Below are 21,784 nucleotides of genomic sequence, written 5' to 3' on the forward strand. Positions count from 1 at the left end.
TCAAAATTTCAAAATAATTTTATGGCATTTACTTAATATTGGAATCAATAATGATGCCAGTTAAAAGTGAGAAATTTTTAAAAATTCAGAATTCACAGAAGAATGTAATGTGTTTAAAAAATGATAACATTGAGATGCACACCCCTGTATATATATGCAGACTTTCAGGTTTCCAAGTTTCATAATCTTTGGGCCTTGGACACACATATCTCTCTCTCTCTCTCTCTCTCTCTCTCTCTCTCTCTCTCTCTCTCTCTCTCTCTCTCTCTCTCTCTCTCTCTCTCTCATAATTATGGATATGACACATTAATTATTTATTACTTTTCTTGGATATAATGAAATGTCCAAAAAAAAAAAAGTGAGAGGAGCATTTTATTATGAAATTTTATTGACACAATATATACAGTAAGGCCTTGATTATCTGATCAATGAGACATTCACTAATAACATACCTCCGATGATAAAACCCCACCTTTTTCATCATTTTAATAAAGTTATAATTTTACTCTTTCTTATGCCACTTAATAAAACTGTTCAAAAACAAAATCCTAAATGCACTGGTTGATAAGTTTACTTTTTTTACAAATTGAGTACCAACTTCAACTTCCTGGTTATTAGACATCCTAAAAAAGTTTTCTAGAATGTTAAGCGGTCATTCCATATTACAAGTTTGGGAACACTTGTAATATGGAATGTGGCATCCAAAAAAAGAAAAGAAATTAATCCTATTTTATTTTATTGCCACGTACTAACATTCTGACTGTTAATATTTATCACTTTCAATTCTAGTTGACTCATAGCCACATAGTGTCGAAGAAATTATTTACTATTAGCTGATGCAAAATCTTTCACTTCCAGAATTTTTATGCATTCTTTTAACTCCTGATATTCTTTATTATTTTATTTTATTTATTTATTTATTTTTGGTTTTAGCCAGCTGACTCATAACAGAAATCTCAGTTAATAGGAACTTGGATAATCAAGGTCCTACTATATTATATTGGAGAAAAATCCATTTTTGCAGTGAATAGTAGTGTCTTTTCCATTTGACATAAAATTATTGATTAATCTGTGGAATTCAAGATTATGTTCTCTACTCAAGTTGGTAATGTAAGAGTTAGTTACATTGGAAATGAAATAATTTAAGTAGGGATGTACTCGCTGCCTGTGATCGGAATGGCTTAAGACTTTACTAGAAAGTTATATTTAAACAAAGGTTAAAATAACTTACTTGAATGGTATAGTAGCATTTAGGCAGCATTCTATTATATTTTCATCCTACAACCAATTAAAAACTTAAGTACTGATGAATAAACTTATTTTATATGTTAAAATTTAAAAATGCAAAAAATGTATTATTTTAACCATCTTGTAAGTTTTCAGACAGTATGTAGGCCACCTGTAGTGAGCAAGTTTCTTTGAAGAATTTGAAATTGTGCCTAGTTTGATTCCTCACAGTTTTGTAAAAATTGAAACTCTGTACATAAATGTTCTTAAATATTAATTTTTTTCAAATTTTGACTTCATAACTAGGATATCATTGATCCATTTCATTATTTTTTTAATCTTCAATTTTTGAAACACCCTGCCGAGAACTCTGACTGTCTGTGTATTGAATTGTTGAATTCACCACAGACATCCTTAGTTTTCAGCTGATTCTGACCACAGCTCCATTTCAGGTTTTGCTAACTTCACTGCCAAGTTCTTTTTTTTTGTTAGTTGTTGGCGCATTGGGTTCTGTGGCCATAATGCACCTCCCAAAGTTTTTGCATTTTACTCTGATCCAAGCCCGAGGTGGGATTCAAACCCACGACTTTTGGGTTGCCAGGCAGGCAGGCACTTTACCCGCCTGGCTAGCCCAGTCAGCATGCCAAGTACTAGGCATTTTAAAGTTAAATCTTATTATTTTCATGTTGTTTGCACACAATCCATATAAAATAAATGGGTTTTAAAAAAATATAGCAAACAGTAATCCTTGGTAGCACTTAATTATAAATAGCATTAGTTGATTTCATATTGACATGTATGGGATCATAAAAAAATATATTTTAATTTGAGTTACTTACATTTATTGAAGTACTTCACATCATTTCCAGCATTACAACTGATGAAGCATAAGAAATTTTATTTGCAATTCTTGTATATCCAGTACCATTTGAAGATCTCTGAAAATTTTCCATTACTGTAATTAGTATTTCTTTGGTGATGTCTGTAGCTGTAGTTTAGCTGTAATTTTGGCTTTCAATCCTTTACCCAAAGAGAGAGCTATTTTAAAGATTTTTAAGCAATGTGAGTAAATAAACAAATAGCTTTAGATTAAAAGCTTAATACAGATTGGCAAAAAACTCATTTATGTACAGACTCAAAATCGAATTGAGTTTGCTACAGAATGCATTAGTAATGACATGCAGTCTTTCCTTTGGGGATTATTGTGTTTTTATTTAAAATGCAGGTGCAATACTGAGACAAACCATGGTGGCAAACTTCAGCTGTGCATCAATCTCACAGTGAGATTGATGCACAGCTGAGGCTTTTGCCAACCCATCTATAGGGGATGATTAATTGCATCCCATGAATGTACAGTATTTTTAGGTGTTATCATACTCTTCATTTTATAGGGAAGAAATTTTTTCCCTGAAAAATTCTTTTACACTTGCAAAAAAAAAAAAAAAAAAAAAATTTGAAATACCCCAACTATTGAATGGTTAAATGTATCTTGAAACATTATTTGGATTTTAATATTTGTAGCAATATATTGATGTTAGAAATTGAATCTTATTATACTTGCAAGTTAGTAACCTGTGATGTTTATTTTTGTGTGAAATTCACTCAAATTTAAGTTGACTTAATTTATCATCATCTTAACTATTTTGCTGAATCAGCTGATTTCTTTGTCTTAATTTAAATTTGTAGCAGCTATTTTTTACTAAATATTTTCTTAAAGAATTTTTTGTGCTTTTTGTTTTTTATACATGACAGATGCTGGTGTACAGTACATGTTAAGTCTCTTTTTTTTTTGTTGTTTTGTTTTGTTTTTTAAGTCTTTATTTTCACCACCGGCAAGTAGGTTTTAGTTAGTTTAAAAATAAAAAAAATTTACAACCAAACTGTTTTATAAAAGTATTGCACTTAAACATTAAATACTTTTAGATAAACTCTAACTGTTAATAATGTTGTGAAAAATTTTTAGCAATGTTGAGAAATGTCTGTTATACACAAATGTAATATTATGATAACATTACATTTAGTGTATAAAAATATATTTATTATCACTATTCATGTATCTTTATTTTGTCTTCTGATTTGACCCCAAAGCCCACAAAGAATGTTTTGTATGGTGCCAAGGGATGCAGTCCAATATTTATAATAGTGCATTCTTTTCTCAAGGCTGTTAACCTACAGTCTGTTATATGTATGCTGTAGTCTGCTTTTATTTTAATTTTTTTTTAGTTCATTGGACTTAAACAAACTATAACAAGAATATTCATTTTCAGTTCTTTTAAAAATAACATTTCTAGCAATTTTTGCTTTTAAAATCAGTATTAGCATTGGTACTGACAAAATGATGCAGTAAGCAAGCATATATGGCATCTCCCCATCCATTCTAATAATTTGCCTATTCCTTCATTAAATTTATTCAGACATCTACTTCCACAACAGTAGATGGAAGTTTACCCCAACAATCAACTAGCTTCTGCTTGAAAGCAAATTAATGTAACCATTCTTTTTCAGTTCTGCAACTATTCTTTTTTAGTTTAATTTGTCATCTGAGAAAGAGTAAAGATGCCATGAACATTTAATTTATGCTACCCTTTTAAAGCCTTAAACACCTCAGTTAGATCTCATTATAGATGTGTAGTTTCCAGATGTTGTAAATTTTAGAAATCGAAGCCTTTCTATGTAGGAATACCCTATTATTTTTTCTTTCCCCCAACTTATGCATCTTTTCTACATCCTCTCCAACAGAACTATATCCTTCCTAAAATGAGGTCTCCAAATGTGTTTGCAGTATTCAAGGTATGGCCTAACCATTGCTTTGCATATAAGATAATTACTCTTTTTATCCCTGTTTGCAGAGTTCTTGTATATTGTTTATATGATTCCATGAGCTGCCCTAGCAGTCTGTTTGTATTGCTCAGAGAACTTCATGTCATACTGTATAATTATGCTCAGGTCTTTTTCAGTATCTGACAGAGATAAATGCAGTACCCTGCATTTATCTCTGTCAGATACTGAAAGGTTCTCAGATTGGTGCCATTAATATATTTCTAGGTTCCCATTAAGGAATTTTGCACCTCAATTTATACCTCAATTGCCATTTCTTAGTGTAATTTGGCTAATTTATCTAGATCTTGTTGCTAATTAATATCATTAACCACCCTGCCCACTTTCATGTCATCAGACATGTAGACATTAAAGTTGAAATATCATTCCGAAGTTAATGTCTAATTTATCATCAGTGTTAATTAAATGATTTCAATATCATTAAGATTAGAAACAGGAAGAAAGTTCGCCACCAAGGCTCATGGGATGCAACCAATAATATTAGTCTATAAAGAGAAGTGGCCATTAAAACTATATATATATCTTTTCACTTAACCATCTTTATATCCATATTAATAACTTTTCAACTTGATTGATGCAGAACTTATGCCAGAATTATATTTTATCCAGTTTTTGTGATAACCTCACAGTAACTAATTAGGCACAATCCCCTCTTAAAACCATGCTGTGATCTCCTGAAAGGAGTCAATGTGAATGAAGAGTACCTAAACCATTTACAATTTGCAGATGACATTGTGGTCATAAGCCACGATCCCAAAGAATTAGAGGAAAATCTTAGTTGTGCAGAGTTAGTAAGGATTTTGGACTAGAGTTGAATATGGCTAAATCAAAAGTAACGATGAACAAGTATGCCACAGAAAGGGATCAATGAAAATAATCTTTTAATTACAAACAAATAATAGTGTTCAGCAATCAGCTGCTTTGTCATGTTATGTTTCTTCATTGCATAGCGCAAGAAATATTGATGTGGTCTTTTATTTCACATTTAATACTTCAATCAGTCAATGAAACTGACTGAAGGTATTATACCTAATTGTATACAGGCAGTTTCATTATCTTAAGTTTGCTTATAAAAATTTGGTTGTCATGAAATGAGAAGCCTGCAATGGAGAAATACATGCATAATGAAACTACTGACTACCGCAGCAGAGGAGGCTACCAAATCCATTCTTTCATTCCTGAATGTGGGCTATTTCCTTGTGTCATTGGTCAAATTATGGAAGGATAAATAATCATGAAACTGTCTGTTTTATTATTATTAACAAGAATTGTGACTTCTAAATTTGAATAATTAAAATTCTTAAAGAAATTTCTTCTAAATTCTTAAATTTAGAAGAAATTTTAAAATTAAATTAATTTTTAAAATTCAGTAAACTAATGCATTTATTGAATTTTAAAACCAGTTATTAATTCTCAGAGGTTGAGAACCAAATAAAACAAAACAAACTTTTATATTTTATTTATTTTGAATGGTTATATACTCTGTAACTTAATTCCAAAAAGGAAACAAACTTGGAGTAACAGGAACAAGTCATGCTGTTTGTTTGTTTGTTATTTGGTTTTTTGGAGCATTAGCAACTAAGGCCACATTGCTCCAGGATATGCGGTGGTCATTCCCTGACCTTTCCGCATCCAACGTATTTGGTGGTGACAGGCTCGAACCCTGGTCTAATCAAGAAGCGTGTGCTACGCACTGCTGCTCCTTCCCACCTGGCTACGGAGGCGCCCAACAAGTCATGCAAATAACTCAATATGACTGACTGGTATAGATCACATAAATTATTACAAGTACCCACAACCAATGAAAACAGTGGGCAGCTTTCTCTGATCGTGTGGCGCCTCCGTAGCCAGGTGGGAAGGAGCAACAGTGCGTAGCACATGCTTCTTGATTAGACCGGGGTTCGAGCCCATGTCCACCAAATATGGAGGATGCGGAAAGGTCAGGGAATGATCACCGCATATCCCCCGAGCAATATGGCCTTAGTTGCTAATGCTCCTAAAAACCAAATAACAAACAAAAGCTCTAATCATAGTTGTTGTCCTCTGCTTGTACTTTACTGAATAGCCTTTAGGGAAGATGTTTTATTAAAAGCACAAATGGTCAAGTGGTTTCAAGATTCAAAGCTATACACTTCTGCAGACAGTAAAATTTTTGGAATGACGATCAGTAAGCAGAATGGATGAAAATGTTGAGAAGGGTAGAAAGACATTTCATTGAGGCTGTCATATTGTTATTCATGATTTGTGTGAAAAACTGAAATCTTTCTTTTGAAAGTTGCCAACACATTTCATCAGATCTGAGCAATGTGAAGAATCTCCCAAATCCATTCCTTGTATATTAATGAATAAAAAAATCAACTCTGTATATCATGGTCTTTAACAACAAGTTAAACATGATCCAGTTTTTTTTTTTATTTTTTTTATTTGTCAGAGATCATTATAGCTGATGAAATCTGAGTTTGCAGGTATGATCTCTAAACAAAATTAGAGCACTTGATTCAAATGGAAATTTCCACAGTTGCCACATCCAAAGAAAGCAAGAGACATTTGATCAAACGTGAAGAGTGTGTTGATAATTTATTTTAACTGCTATAGGGTTGTGTATCGTGAATTCGTCCCCTTTCCCCCAGGCTAAACTGTCAATCATTGTTACAGATGTGTCACATGATACGTGGGAAAACATCCCGAAGAATGGCAAAAGTGGAGATAGGTTGGTTTTTCATGACAGTCACCTGCTCACATTGATCTGTCTGTCTGACAATCTCTGAAAAATAATCTTCCCACCATATGTTTAGTATCTGTGATCTATATTTACATACAGATTCAAGGGAACATTTTGTATTGCAGGTGCAATAATTTAATCTGCATATCCCAGCTATTTTTTTTTATTTGAACAACTCTTATATTACACCATTATCGGATGAGGTTATTTGAGGTTTATAATGAGGTTTTGTGATGGTGTAAAGTTTTTTTGTTTTTTTTGTCTATTTATATTCCTCAGTGTTTATTATGAGTCAGTTACCCACTTGTAGCATATTGTGTAATGTCCTAGAAATCAGAAGATATTTCTTGCCCTTACCTGAAGTGAATAGAATAGTTGCTTTTTGAATCTTTATTTATACTAAGTTGGCTACTTTAAAAGAAATATTCCTCAAAAGGCATGTACTTATTTAAGAGTGTCATTGCCCTTACAGCTTTTTCAGTTCTTGGCACCTCATCAGAGAGAAAGTGGATACAAAATTTTATAATTCAACAAAATATTGCAGTCAAGTTGCAAATAAAATTTACATTTCTGCAACATTTAATAACTGAATAATAATATGTTAAAATTTTTCATTCACCTATTCTTTAAAAAATTCAGAGTAAAATCTGTTTGTATAGAAAAAGTTAAAACTTTCATGTACAAGAAATTTATGATAATTTTAAAATATTTTATAGCTGTTGCAGAATTTGGGCAGAGCAGACAGAACAACTGATGAAATATTCAATTATCATCTAAGTAACTTCAACAGACAGCAGGTAGGTGAAGGTATAAAAAGTTAGAATGTGGAATATTAATACTGAGTTGAGTACTTCTTTTTTATGGTGGAAATCTATTTTATATCACTGAATTTAGTGTTAGTAGTGGCAAATGATACAAGAAATCATGCTTATACAGCATCAACAAAAAAAAAACCAATGCTTCCTATATCATATGTACATCACCTCTAAGACTTTGTCTAGTTTTTCCTGGAATTGTTTAAACTACCCACCTCTACAACACCAGATGGAAATTTGTTCCAACAATTGACTACCCACTGATTGAAGGCAAATTTCTGCACATCTACCCTGCAACCATCCTTCCTCAGTTTGAATTATGCTCCCTCATGTGTGCAGTCTGAGCAAGAGGAAGGATTCCATTAGCATTGAGCTTACGCAATCCATGGAACTCTGTAATTCATCTGAAATGCTACTAAATAACACTGACTCAAATCTGTAAAACATCTTTATTAGGATAATATAAAATAAAATAAAATACATGCGTGCTGATCGTATAACTATATGCTAAAATATTCAAACAAAATAAAATAAATGTTGCATAACAAGAATAAAATTCAATAAAATATATAAAATTAAAAGCGATAAAAGTTGTTTAAAATCACTAGAACCACTAATACAGGAGATTTCGGCAGCAGCGGCCACCTTCATCAGCTATGGTGGTTGCAGGATGACCGACAATCTATATATACCACACATCTCAGCAGGTCTGTGACATGAACTATGGTGTCTGCGCACGGTTCGCTTCTCATCCATTGGAACCAGAAAGTGAACAGGCCACTCTAATCTGTTCGTCTCTTCATAGGATAAGGGCTTCAAAGAGTTGATGAATGCGACAGCCCTTATCCCTATTAAGACTTTAGCGCTCGGATGAACATATTCTTAAACTCTCCAGCCATTTCTGGTTCCAACATGTGCCTTATCCACGATCACTGCTTCTTTAGCAGCAATGCCATGCCCAGTTTCCCAGGCATGTTCTGCTATAGCCGAACTCCATAATTTGCAGTCTTAAGGGCTTACTCAATCTATTCAAAGCCTTAAATGCTTCAATCAGATATTGCAGGTGCCAAGTTTCCAGATACTGAAATTTGCAGAACTGAAGCCCTGCCTAGTAAGAGCACCCTTTTGTGCAGAGAAGAGTAACGAGATTAGCAAGAGGAACAAATGGATCCTCTTACAAGAAAGGCTTCAGTTCAGTTCTGCAAACTGTAAAGTCTGCAGACTAGGCACCTGGAAGGAGATCTGATTAAGGTGTTGTTTAAGGCTTTGAATTGTATTTAGTAAGCTCAATGCTGATAATTCTTTCTCTTGCCCCGACTGTACACATGAAGAGACATAAATTCACGAAAGAACTAGACAAACTGTTAAAGAGTTGGCTTTTTCTGGGGGGGGGGAGAGCTAACGCTGTATAAAATTTGCTTTCTTGCATCATTTTCTGATATTAATACTATATACAGTAAAGTTTGTGGACTTCTAAATATTGCCTTTATTCTGTGCATATAATACTGTTTTCATATTTATTAAAAGGATATTGCATCTTGAGTAGATTTTACAAAATTTATATACTTTTCTTATTATTTTTTGAAAAGGGAAAACGAAGTTTGTCCTTTAATTTATTTTTCTTTCTGCAAGTGGTACTGCATAAATTTCAAAGTATTATCTTGTTAGCAAGAGCAGGGTTTCCTTGTTATATGTAGTCAATTGAAGACTTGTTAAAAAGTTGGCATTCAGCACTTTTTCTTTTCATTTTTTTTTTTTTTTCAAGTTATTGATGAGCTGAAGATTTTGTTCAGTAGAAAGAATAACCCTTTTATGTTTCAACATAATGGAATGGATGGAAATTTAAAAAATTTAGATGGAGAATGTTAAAATTAGCCATACTGTGAAGGATTCTAACATTTGGTGTCCAGCCTCAAGTATTGTCAGCTTTCACAGGTTTAGTGGATTAAACCTCTGTGAAAATAATGATAAATGGTAGTACTTAAAGGAGATATGCTAATATAGATAACTTAAACAAACTTTCATAAATGTCAGGGGTTATGAGATGGTGTGTTTTTGTAAAGGTAAATACATGAGAATACAGGTAACCCTTGTATAACATGGTAGTTAGGTTCCTTTAAAATCTTGTGTAGTGCGAAACCGTGTTATACGGGACTAGAATCAGTACTAAAAGGGGGTTACATTCCAGAAGCTAACAAAAAATACACCTTTTTATATATATATATATAACTATCGGAAACTTAATTATTATTAAAAATAGTAATAACTGAACAAAAATCTTACAAACTGTGATACATATGTCAGATAATGTACATTAATTTAATTTTCTTCCCTTTCATCGCTGCTAAGCACAATCAAATGAGAACATTTTCTCTGTTTCAGAATATCTTCACCTTCTGAACTTTCTTCTGAGGCATCTAGATTTCTTGTATCTTTGCTCTCTTTAAAAAATCATTAATCTGGGTTTGTTTGCTTTTGCTTGTTCTTTGTAAATTTCATGGTATGGAGCTAAGAATTTTTGAAGCTCCCTTTTGAACTCTGCACCTCTTTCAGTTGAAGGATCTGCATTCAAAAAATAAGATTCTAATTATTCAGCTAAGTTTATGCCTTCCCATATGCTTTTTAGTGTAAAATTTGTAAATTCAGAATTTTCATCCGTGCAGTCATCCTCTGAACTGATTTGGGTTACCTCTATTGCCATTTCCACCAAATCCGCTTTGCCAGCCTCTTTTTCTACCAGTAATTTCTTGAACGTTTTCAGTATTCATATCATCAAAACCTTCCCTTTCTACCAACTTAGCAAGTTTTATTGTTGCACTGATTCCATTTTCTGGCAGTTCCACCATATTTCCTGAATGAACTGACTCTGGCTATACATTTTTCCAACACTCATTTAATGTTGATAGTTTTGCTCCTTTGCGCGATAAAACTATGATTACAATACACTCCACAATTGAAAAATGTTTCCATGTCTCCATCGCTTCAGTAGATTCTGAATCAATTTTTTTCAAAATCCATTGTAATGACTTTCTAATGTAATAAGTTTTAAAGGTAGATACAATGCCTTGATCTAATGGCTAAATTAAAGAAGTTGTTATAGGTGGTAGGAACATTACTTCAACGTTTGGAGGCCGCCTCCGTAGCCAGGTGGGAAGGAGCAGCAGTGCGTAGCACACGCTTCTTGATTAGACCGGGGTTCAAGCCCGTCACCACCAAATACGGAGGATGCAGAAAGGTCAAGGAATGACCACCGCATATCCCGGAGCAATATGGCCTTAGTTGCTAATGCTCCTAAAAACCAAATAACAAACAAACAATCAACGTTTGGATGACTTAAATCTTCTGGATGACCTGGCACATTATCCAATAGTAATAAAACTTTAAAATCTATATTTTTCCGTTTTAAATCATACAAAGGTTTTCCACAGCTGGCACAAAACAATTTAGAAACTATTCTTTAAATAAATCGACTGTTATCCAAGCTTTTTTATTTGCTTTCCAGTATACCAGTAACTTGTTTTAATTTGCACCTTTCATTGTATGAGGATTAGAGGATCTGTAAACTAGAATAGGTTTTATCATGTAATCTCCTCATGCATTACTGCACGTATGATCTTTTGATGCCTTAAAACCTGGTGCAGTTTTTTCTTTTTTTGAAATAAGCGTTGTTGGGCATTTTTTTCCCCACCAAAGACTTGTCTCATCGGCACTGAAAACTTGATGTGGTATGTATCCATGCTCTACAATAATTTTTTGAAATTCCTCTGCATACTTGGAAACTTCATTATCAGCTGATGCACATGAATTCTTATGTTATGTAATGAGAAGCGGTTTTTCAATTGCTCAAATCAACCATTACTGGAAACAAACTCTGGATTAACAGAAGATTCTCCATTTTCTTTTAAATGGTTAAGTGCCTTTTGTTTAATTACATTGCCATCTAATGGAATCCATTTTTTACTACTACTTTCAATCCAAATACTGAGTGGGATTTTTTTTTTTTTTTTTTCATTTTCTAAATTATTGCTGCTCAGGGATGAGCTGTCATATTTGTGGAAATGAAAGATCTTGCAGCAACAGCAGTTCTACTTTTCATTTTTCTTTATGTCATTTAAATTTAAACTTTTTGCAACATTTGATACCTTTCCCCTTTTTCAAGACGATCCAAAATTTGTATCGTTGATTCTAGAGAAATAAAGTTTCTTTACATTCGGATTTCCCAATAATTTCTTTGCATAACAACTAGTGCGTCAACAGCAGGGATTCAGAAAAAAGAATGGAAATGTTGAAAAATTACATCCAACATAATAGCAGGGTTCCCCCCTGCACAAAAACTCAAAAATACTGTGTTATGCAAGGTTTGCTGCAATTCTCTAACCATGTTAGAGCGAAAACATGTTATATAAGTACTGTGGTGTGCAAGGATTGCTTCAATTTATCAATCGTGTTAATGCCAAACCATGTTGTAGAAGTACCATGTTATACAAGGGGTTGCCTGTATTTAATATTTCTTTCAAAAATATCACTGGCGTTCTGTCTGCTTACTACTGCAACCCATGAAACTCCCCATCCCCACCATGAATTGTGTATTTGCACCTGTAAGCATTTTGAGCTTGATACACCCCCTGGATTAGAGTGAACTGCTAAGCAGAAAGCAAAGGTGGGGATGAAGTTTCTGAGAAATTCAATTGTCTTGTCTACAGGAACATTACAGAATATAAACAATCAACACCTGTAATGGATTTCGTGTATTTGTTTTTTGTTTTCTAACTTGGACTTCTATGTACCAAATAGACCCTAGTTAATCCAATTCACAATAATCAAGAGCTTACTGTATTTTAATAACAAAATTTCACTTTTTTTATATGTATTGGGATAATCAGCAATGGTGTCTGAAAGGATCCTCAGCTATGATAAGTAGGGAACATTCCTATAACGAACTTTGATTTGTACAAACTGAACTGCATATTGTTTGTCTCTTTTTGGTTTCTATTATAATTCTGAGTAAGTTTGTATTATTATTATGATTATTATTATTATTAGCCATATGGTTCAAGGAAGCCTGAGGCTTTTGTTGAATCAGTCAGAAAAAAAAAAAAAAAAAAATTCTGAGTTACTCTGAGAGAGAGAGAGAGAGAGAGAGAGAGAGAGAGAGAGAGAGAGAGAGAGAGAGAGAGAGAGAGAGAGAGAGAGAGAGAGAGAGAAGTAAAAGGGAATTGAAGAAAGAGAAGAATGATGATGTTCAGCTCGGGAACCTGGGTGTGCCAAGCCTATACTCACCAGATGTGAGCCCCTGGGGTTAAATAGTTTTAGTGGGTCAAAAGTTTCATTGTTCTTGATATGGGGTAAATGGTTTAAGGTTATGGACATTATGGATTTTGTGTCCTTTAGTACTTTTATTTATTCGTTTTTATTTTATTTATTTATTTATTGTTTTTATTTATTTATTTATTGTTTTTATTTTATTTATTTATTTATTGTCTTTATTTTATTTATTTATTTATTGTTTTTATTTTATTCTGCACAGGATTCTGTGCAGGGAATTTGATAATGAATTTTAAAATTGATGACAGCTTTCTTCTGCAGTCACTAAAATAACTGATCACCTCACCTCATCTTCCTCGGCATATTTGTTAATTCACCACTTATTTTCATTAGGTAAATTATTTACCCTTTAGGTATTTTGTGAGGGTTATTTTTAAGATGATCTCTAACATGATGCTTTGGCTTGGTTTTTCTGATAAAAAAGAGCAAGAATATATTCTTTCCCAGTACAAAGTTGAAGAATGACTAGGCTGATAGCAATGTGCTTCTGTTTTTTATTTTTCTGTCTTCAACACTTGCACTTGTGAAAAAAACTTGTGAAAAAGTTTAAACAAATAATGAGTGAAACAATTTACTTTATACAAAGGATATAATTGTTTTTCTTTTAGTCTGCTACACATATAGAATTTGTGTTTGTAATTTATTTTAATATGCATTTACTTATTTCTGTTTATTCATTTGAATTTTCACTGGTATTTTCATTCATTAGTGAAACTGACAACCTTACGGTTTATTGAAATCATTTTTATTATATTTACAGTAATTTTTAATGTCTGTATGATGTTTTTTGTCATGACTCACTTTCCACCTAAAGTGGCCTGATTTGACAGCACCCATAAAGTGACCACCATGATTTGAGCTTGCTGAGTTCTGCTCAATGTGTTTTTAATTCTTATTATCATCGTCTTTTTCACTGTTTACAAAGTGTTACAGTAGCATTTACCTAAGTTCTAGACTGTTCTACCACTGTGGATCATCTATTAGTAAGATGACTTAATAGATGCAGCAAATTTAATTTAATATGAAAGGATATACTGTTGTTCTAATTTAAGTTACTTTAAAAGTTATGTATTTAAACTTTATATTTTCTTTTCCTTCAGAATGTTGCAAGCAGATTACAGAAAGAATTCAGAAATTATGTGTCATGTGTGAGAGGTAGGTCATGCTGTTGAGTTGAATAAATATTACATTTTGCCCTTTTATTATAGGTGTTGTGTTATGTCATTGGAATAATTTGATAATAGTATGTTTTGTTCTGCATTCTGTTTTTATGTCTAGCTGTTTTACTAGACAAACTATTGGAGGGAATGAATATGGGAGGTGGTTTTTTTTTTTTTTTTTTTTGCTGATGCTGTATAAGCTTGCATTCTTGCATCATATACCACTGCTAATGATATCTTGGTGGTTGCATGGTTCCTCCATTGATAGCAACATGTGTGGGTTCTGGGGAGTTATGTACTTAGGTCCAAGTTTTATCAAGGTTATTTTTAGTACATTTCAAATATGTGTCAGTTTTTGTATGAATTATATTGAAATCACTTGGAAAATCACAGAAGAACATTATGCCTATCAGCCATTTTTATCTGATTTTGGCTTACAAAAGCAAAAATTGAACAAAAATTCAGAAGTTGCTGAAAAATCCAAAAGTTGTTAAACTCAAATTAAGTAATACAAATATGAATGTAAAAATATTACTTTAAAAAAAAAAAAAAGTGCAAGCAAGCAACAATCAGTTTTTTCATAATTCTTCTGAATTTTTTGTGAAAGAACACTCCACAGAGCAGATTAGATTAGATTAGATTATGATTTTATTGGCGCATTAGCATCTAAGGCTATTATGTGCCCTCCACGGAGCCCATCGCCACAAATTGACTACAGTGAGCAGAGCAACATTCAGAAAACTCACTTGTGAAATGGTTAAATTAAATAGCATTGCTGCAAGAGGTGAATACAGTATTCACTTAAAATAAAAGCAGTGCTGAGGTAGCCCATTTCAAGGCTTACTTCTCTCTCATTGTACCATATAAATATTTTTATATTAGTGTCACCTGAGAGAATAAACCCATCCATGCATGTGTTCTCTGGGAAGCTTGCATGTTTTGCTGGATGACTCAGGATTCCAGGAGGAAAAACCTCCTGGAATCCTGAGTCATCTTTTTTCCCTAGACATTGAGGAACTCAGTAGGAATTCTACTGAGTTCCTCACATCATCGATGGAATTTGAACCCACACCTTTCCCACATGGTGTAGGGAGAATGGTGATTATAACTTCTTATGCTACCACAAGGACTCTCTCGTCAGACAGCAATGGTCTTAGTTGGCAGTCTTGTTCTGAACAGTGAATAATATATCAATGTATTTTATACATTATATAATGTCAAAATGAGTAGCTGCTAAGTGGTATGTTGTAGGAAAAACTTCTGATTCATTGGACATATAACAAAAGGTGTGCATCTATTTCACTCTTAATATTGAACTACATTGACTCTATATAGCAAATTAGTAATGATGTGCATTACATTTTAATGCAGACATTGAAAAAATTTGATAATAATATGCTTCTATGTTCTGTTTTTCTGTCTTCAATGCCTCAGATTTACTAATTTGCTGAATAGGGCCCATTCATTATTGGAGGTTAAATATATATATATAATTTTCATTATGTGTTCAGTGCAGAGTTTGTCTTTCCACACTGCTTGGCTAGACTCAATCCATTATTCACTCTTTGGCACAGGGTTGTTAATATTATGATGCTAGCTGCCATCTGATGATAAACCATCAAGTCTTAAAATGGGCTGCCATGGCAGCACCTTGGGATTTTAACCAGTTCTGATATGACATAGATGGCTTGGGTCGGGTTTTTTTCAGTAGATAAGAGATAGAAAGATCCAGAGACTGGGGTTCGAGCCCATCACCGCCAAATACGGAGGATGCGGAAAGGTCAGGGAATGACAACCGCATATCCCGGAGCAATATGGCCTTAGTTGCTAATGCTCCTAAAAACCAAATAACAAACAAACAAACAAATAACACCTCGCAGGTGCCTAGTCTCCAGAAGCTGCAATTTGGAGTACTTAAGCCTTTCATCATAAGAGCACCCCTTTGTAACCTTTACCAGTCTTGTTGCCCTTCTCTGTACTTGTTCTAGCAACTCTACATCCTTCCTAAAATGAGGCTTCCGGACCTGTACGCAGTACTCAAGGTGTGGCCTGACCATTGCCTTATACAAGGGGATAATCACCTCCTTATCCTTGCTTGCAAAATTCCTGTATCTCATTGACAAGATCCCATGACCTACTCTGGCAACCTCTCTGCACTGCTCAGAAAACTTCATATCTGACTGCACAGTTACCCCGAGGGCTCTTTCATTCTCCACTATCCTGAATATAACACCACATAGTTGGTAATTTCTCTGGGTTTACTGCCACCCATATGCAGTATTTTACAATTGTCAATATTAAACTTCAGTTGCCACTTCTCAGCCCATCTTCCCAACTTTTCCAGATCCTGTTGCAGCAGCATACTTCATTACTGTTAGTAACAACCCTGCCAACCTTTGTATCATCTGCAAATTTTGACATTATGCTTGATATACCTTCATCAATATCATTGATAAATATACAAAACAACAATGTGTCCAACACCGAACCCTGAGGGACACGACTAATAACATTAGTCCAAATAGAGCAGTACCCATTGACCACCACTCTCTCTCTTCTCCCACTCAACCATCCTTTTATCCATTGTAGCAACTTTCCCTTAATGCCATACTGCTCCAATTTGTACAGTAGTCTTCCAGGTTTTCAGCAGTATCAAAAGCTTTGTTAACATAGTACACTTATTACCTTTGTTAACATAGTGTAATCGTGATAATAAACCTAATAATTTAAAATAATTTTTATTTAATTCAAAATAGATTTTAAAATTTTTAAAATAGATTTTAAAATTCACAGAATGCATCTAATTCTTATTAGATGCATTCTGTGAATGGCATATGCTTGTTATCAACACTGTGTATATATATTTGTGAAAGGCACGTGCAAGCCTTTACTTTCCACAAATTAAGCATTGATGACATTCAGTTTTATTATGTGAGGGCATATGACAGTACTGAGTCTGGTTCAGTAACAAAAATAGAATGACCTACAAACTACTGGGATGTAATCTCCCATCCAGTTAGCCTTATCCCAGCAATGCAAATTACTAAAGCATTCCAGTAACTACTGTTTTGGTATACCCATCAGTATTCTTATGTGTTCAGTAATGTCTTCCCTGCTGTTAAATATCCTTCAGGTTCAGCTGTTAGTTTAGAAGAGGGAAAATCACTAGGGACCAAATCCAAGAGTATGGAGGATGCAGTACTATAGAAATGTAGGGTCCTTCCCCCAGTGTGCTAAACTAGACACAGGGCGTACAGCATTTCCTTCTGGGTGAATTATGTGTTTGAGCTAGACCTTTTCAGCAAGTTATCTGATTCATAGATTCTCCTTCAGGAAGGTACTTGTGGAGAAATAGCCCTTTTCAATCAAAATGCCAACAGTGTGATCATGTTAGGGTTGCTGGGTGTCTGGTATTTCAGCTTACCCATTAAATAAATTCTGAAAATGCCAGAAATGTACACGTCTGGTATTTTCCAATTAACTTAACATTTTATATGTTTGTTAATTTGGTTTTAATTATATTCAATATTAATTATAGTTGTGGTCTCAAGTTTTAATAAATTTTGCCGCCATTGTTGCTATTTAGGTAGATTGGTGTGTGTGCACATGTAAAATACAGTTTTATATATATTATATACAGAGTACTGCATTCTTAAATCTTTTTTATTCTCATGTAGCCAAAATTTAAATTTCTATGGACAGATGAACATAATAATTTTTTCTGCGTGGAATCTGTACAAAGTAAGTGTATGGGGGGGGGGTGCTTATAGTGGACTGATGAATACACATGGTGCTGTAGGATTGCATAGATAATGTTACCAGTACACCAGTATTGCCACCTGATTTGTGGTATTAGAACTTCTTAAAAAAAAAAAAATACAGTATAACCCAGTGAATGTATTTAATAACACAAATAGCAGAAGCTTATTTGTGTTATTAAATACATTCACTGGGTTATACTGTATTTCTTTCTTAACTATGGACCCCAGTACACAAGGCCCTTTCGTTATAATTCGTGATAATTAGAACTTCTTGCTAGAGACCTTGTATTATTGTTTTAAAATGTTCAGTATGGTGAAGCTTTTCTAAACATTTTTTTTTTTTTTACCTGATTTTGTATTATAATTATTTATATGATTTTTTATAGCCATGCAGTCAGCAAGTAAAAGTTTCATGGAGTCTTTAACAGAACTTTATGAACGTGAATGGGTTGGACATGAACAGATACCAGTAAAGGCTCAGGTAGATATGTTCATAACTTTCACCTTTAAGCACAGATTAAGTTAAAGGGTTATTAGCAAGTCTTATTGTTAATTACTTAATATTTTGTATGGGCATTCAGATTTTTTACAACTAATTTTACTGAAATACATCAATTCTGATTTGGTTCCTGTATACTTCGTCATTCACTAGAGTTTCAAAAATAATATTAAGAAAAGTTTGTTTGTTTGTTTGTTATTTGGTTTTTAGGAGCATTAGCAACTAAGGCCATATTGCTCCAGGATATGCGGTGGTCATTCCCTGACCTTTCCGCATCCTCCGTATTTGGTGATGACGATTAAGAAAAGTAACACATGCTTTAAGAGAGAGGCAGTGACTTTTGTGTGAACTGGGTACATTTAGTTTCTGTGCATCCATGATATATATATATGTGATGGATGCACAGGTGCCTATATATATATAGGGTGCCTCCGTAGCCAGGTGGGCAGGAGCAGCAGTGCGTAGCACACGCTTCTTGATTAGACCGGAGTTTGAGGAAGATGCGGCAAGGTCAGGGAATGACCACCGCATATCCCCGGAGCAGTATGGCCTTAGTTGCTAATGCTCCTAAAAACCGAATAATAACAACAACAACCATCATATATAGGAACTCCCCAACTTGTGTAAGGGCTGCGTTCCACAGAACACTATGTAAATTGGGGAATTTCCCCCATGCTTGTGCAGCACTCGCAACTGTGCTCACTGTATTGGTTGAATCAAAAAGAGAAATGTTTGACGAACATCTAAATAGAATTATTTATTGTATTTATTAAATTTTTTATCTCATGCGCAAGAAAAATTACAAAAGCGTGCAATTTAAAAAATTTTCAAAATTATAAAATTACAAAAAAGGGAGGAGAAAGGCATAACGTCAGTAAGTTTTACCTCTCGAGCATCATTGCCAGAATCGACATCTTCAGCTGATAAGTAAGCCGCCGCAGAGGTTGAGGACTGTGGAGATTTAGAAGGGGTCGGCTGCTCAACCTTACGAAAGAACATATTAATGGATGACTGGACGGTGGCTTTTTTTCTTTTCATCATAGATTTCTTTGTAGTAAGCAAGCATATCATTCACCCACGTCTTTGGCATCAACCTCCAACTGAAGTAGCTCTTCAACATTTACATATTTTCTGTGGGCATATTTTCTTCCATGTGCCATTTAAACAACTTTTAGTAATTTCTGTCCAGGCTTTATTAATGTTTAAGATGGAGTGGTAAATATTGTAAGATTTCCAAGTCTCTTAACGTGAAATTTTTCTTGTCTACTGCAGAAAATGCCTGAGAAAATGTTGTGCATAAATAGTATGCTTTTAAATTTGAAATAACACCCTGATCCATAGGTTGGATGAGTGAAGTTGTGTTTGGTGGTAGAAATATGACTCTCACGTTCGAATTGAAATCATCTAGATGCGTAGGATGTCCAGGAGCATTATCTAATAGAAGCAAAATCTTGTGAGGAACGTCATTGTCTTTACAATATTTTTCAACCTTGGGAATGAAGCGGCATTTAAACCAATCCTCAGAGAGATATTGTTATCCATGCTCTCTAGTTCGATCGGAAATGCACGGGTAGAGTGGCTTTATTGATGCCCTTAAAAGAAAACACGAGGATTTCCAGAATGGTACACAAGCAGTGGTTTTAATCTGTAATCTCCCTCTGCATTAGCCCCAAGCAAGAGCGTGGCCCTGTCTTTTGACGCCTTGAAACCTGGCATTGTATTTTCCTCTTTGGCAATGTATGTTCAATCCAATATTTTTTTCCAATACAGAGCAGTCTCGTCAGTGTTAGAAATTTGCTGCATTGAATAACTACCTTCATCGATAATTTTTTCCAACACATCACGAAATTTCTCTGCTGCTGCAGAATTGGCACTTGCGAGCTTACTGCGTACTTTAACGTTGTGGAAACCAGCGCGATGCTTGAACCTATTAAACCACCTGTTGCTTGCCACGAACTTGGCTTGGGGTTTGCCGTACTTATCCTTAATATCTTCATAAATACTTTTTGCTTTTGCCTGAATGGCCATTAGATTCAGGGGCACTCGCTTCTGAATCTGATTTTCCATCCATATTATTAACAGCTGTTCCATCTTTGATATAGCACCTGAACGCTGTTTTGTGATCACTGCTGATCTTAAGTGCGTTGATCCTTTGATGTTCTGTTATACGAACACTGTCCTTTAAAATAGTATTCACTGTTGAAGCAGCGAGACCTAATTCCCTTGCAATAGATGAAAAACTTTGTCCTGCTTTGTACTTCTTAATCATTTTCATCTTCATTTCTAAATCAATTTTGTTTCATTTCCTGGCAATACTACCACTTGCACTTTTCATTGGTCGCATAAGAATGAAGAGAATTCTGAAAATTTGTTCTTTATATGATTGAAGATTTCAGTGAAGGGGAATACATTTCTCCATGATAGCATAAAAAAACCCACATAATTTCAGTTATCGGTATTATTGCAAATGCAATAAGATCGAGTTTACTACCTGTTTATAATTATATGCTCTAACAGAAAGCCCAATAAACCAGAAAGTGCAAATTGTTTTTATTGTTTTGTGGTCGTGACCTCCAGAAATGTGTTTTTCAAAAATATCACAAAGGCGTTCAAAATTGATTCTTATAGCAGAACATATGATAACGATGAAAGGGTGGTGCAATTTCCATTATAAATATGACCTTTTAAAGAGATAAATAGCTTAGTAATATAATGAAATTTTCAAATTCCAAGGACTTGGAACCAATTACAAGAGAAATAACACCCTGATCCATAGGTTCAGGGTGTTATTCTGCCAAGTAACCCATTTGTGTTCCTTCCATTTAACGTTCACCAACTTCATGCACATGTTTCACTGTCTAATCTATGACCATGCCTTGCATCATTTGATGTTCCATTGTAACGTTTTTTGTATATTGATGTTAGCTGATGAAGGGACCCATCATATTAATATAAAAAATAAACTGTGTTATTGGGTTCACATTATGATATTTTCATGATATTTATTTATTTATTTCATGATATTTATTTATTTATTTCATGATATTTATTTTCATTTATTCCTACGGGATTCAAAATACGTTTCCACATTTTTTTTTAAGTTTGCACCGGCCGACAAAAACTTATGCAAAGTCAAATTTCCGTAAGTCGAGTATTACGTAAGTCGGGGAGTTCCTGTATTGGCCCATTCATTCCTCCAGTGCTTAGCAATAAACATTATACCTAGTGCTTATACTACAGTAAATGCATATGGATAGCCTATAGTGATATGAAAAAAAAAAATAGCAATTACTAGGAGGCTTTGCCCCCTGCTCGCTTTGCTTACCAACCTTACGCATGCTTTTCTACGTAAAATGTAGAGGTATGATGAAGTAAGTCAAATCTTTTCTACATAAAAGACACACCTGTCGAAACACACTGATCAACATTTAATCGTG

General features: G+C 34.0%; 1 protein-coding gene across 1 annotated transcript in view; it reads left to right on the forward strand.

The window, feature by feature from the left end:
* LOC150075112 (myc box-dependent-interacting protein 1-like) overlaps window positions 1-21,784 on the forward strand; it is a 101,295-nt gene that overhangs the window by 30,456 nt on the left and 49,055 nt on the right. Inside the window, exons 2-4 of the mRNA XM_090388860.1 lie at window positions 7,504-7,584; window positions 14,028-14,082; window positions 18,235-18,329. Of these exons, the coding sequence (XP_090244986.1) occupies window positions 7,504-7,584; window positions 14,028-14,082; window positions 18,235-18,329 (231 nt within the window). The remainder of the gene's footprint in view (window positions 1-7,503; window positions 7,585-14,027; window positions 14,083-18,234; window positions 18,330-21,784) is intronic.

The sequence above is a fragment of the Mastigoproctus giganteus genome, chromosome 14 (genome assembly GCF_048544385.1).
Source record: "Mastigoproctus giganteus isolate SK-2022 chromosome 14, ASM4854438v1, whole genome shotgun sequence".
NCBI lineage: Eukaryota > Metazoa > Arthropoda > Arachnida > Uropygi > Thelyphonidae > Mastigoproctus > Mastigoproctus giganteus.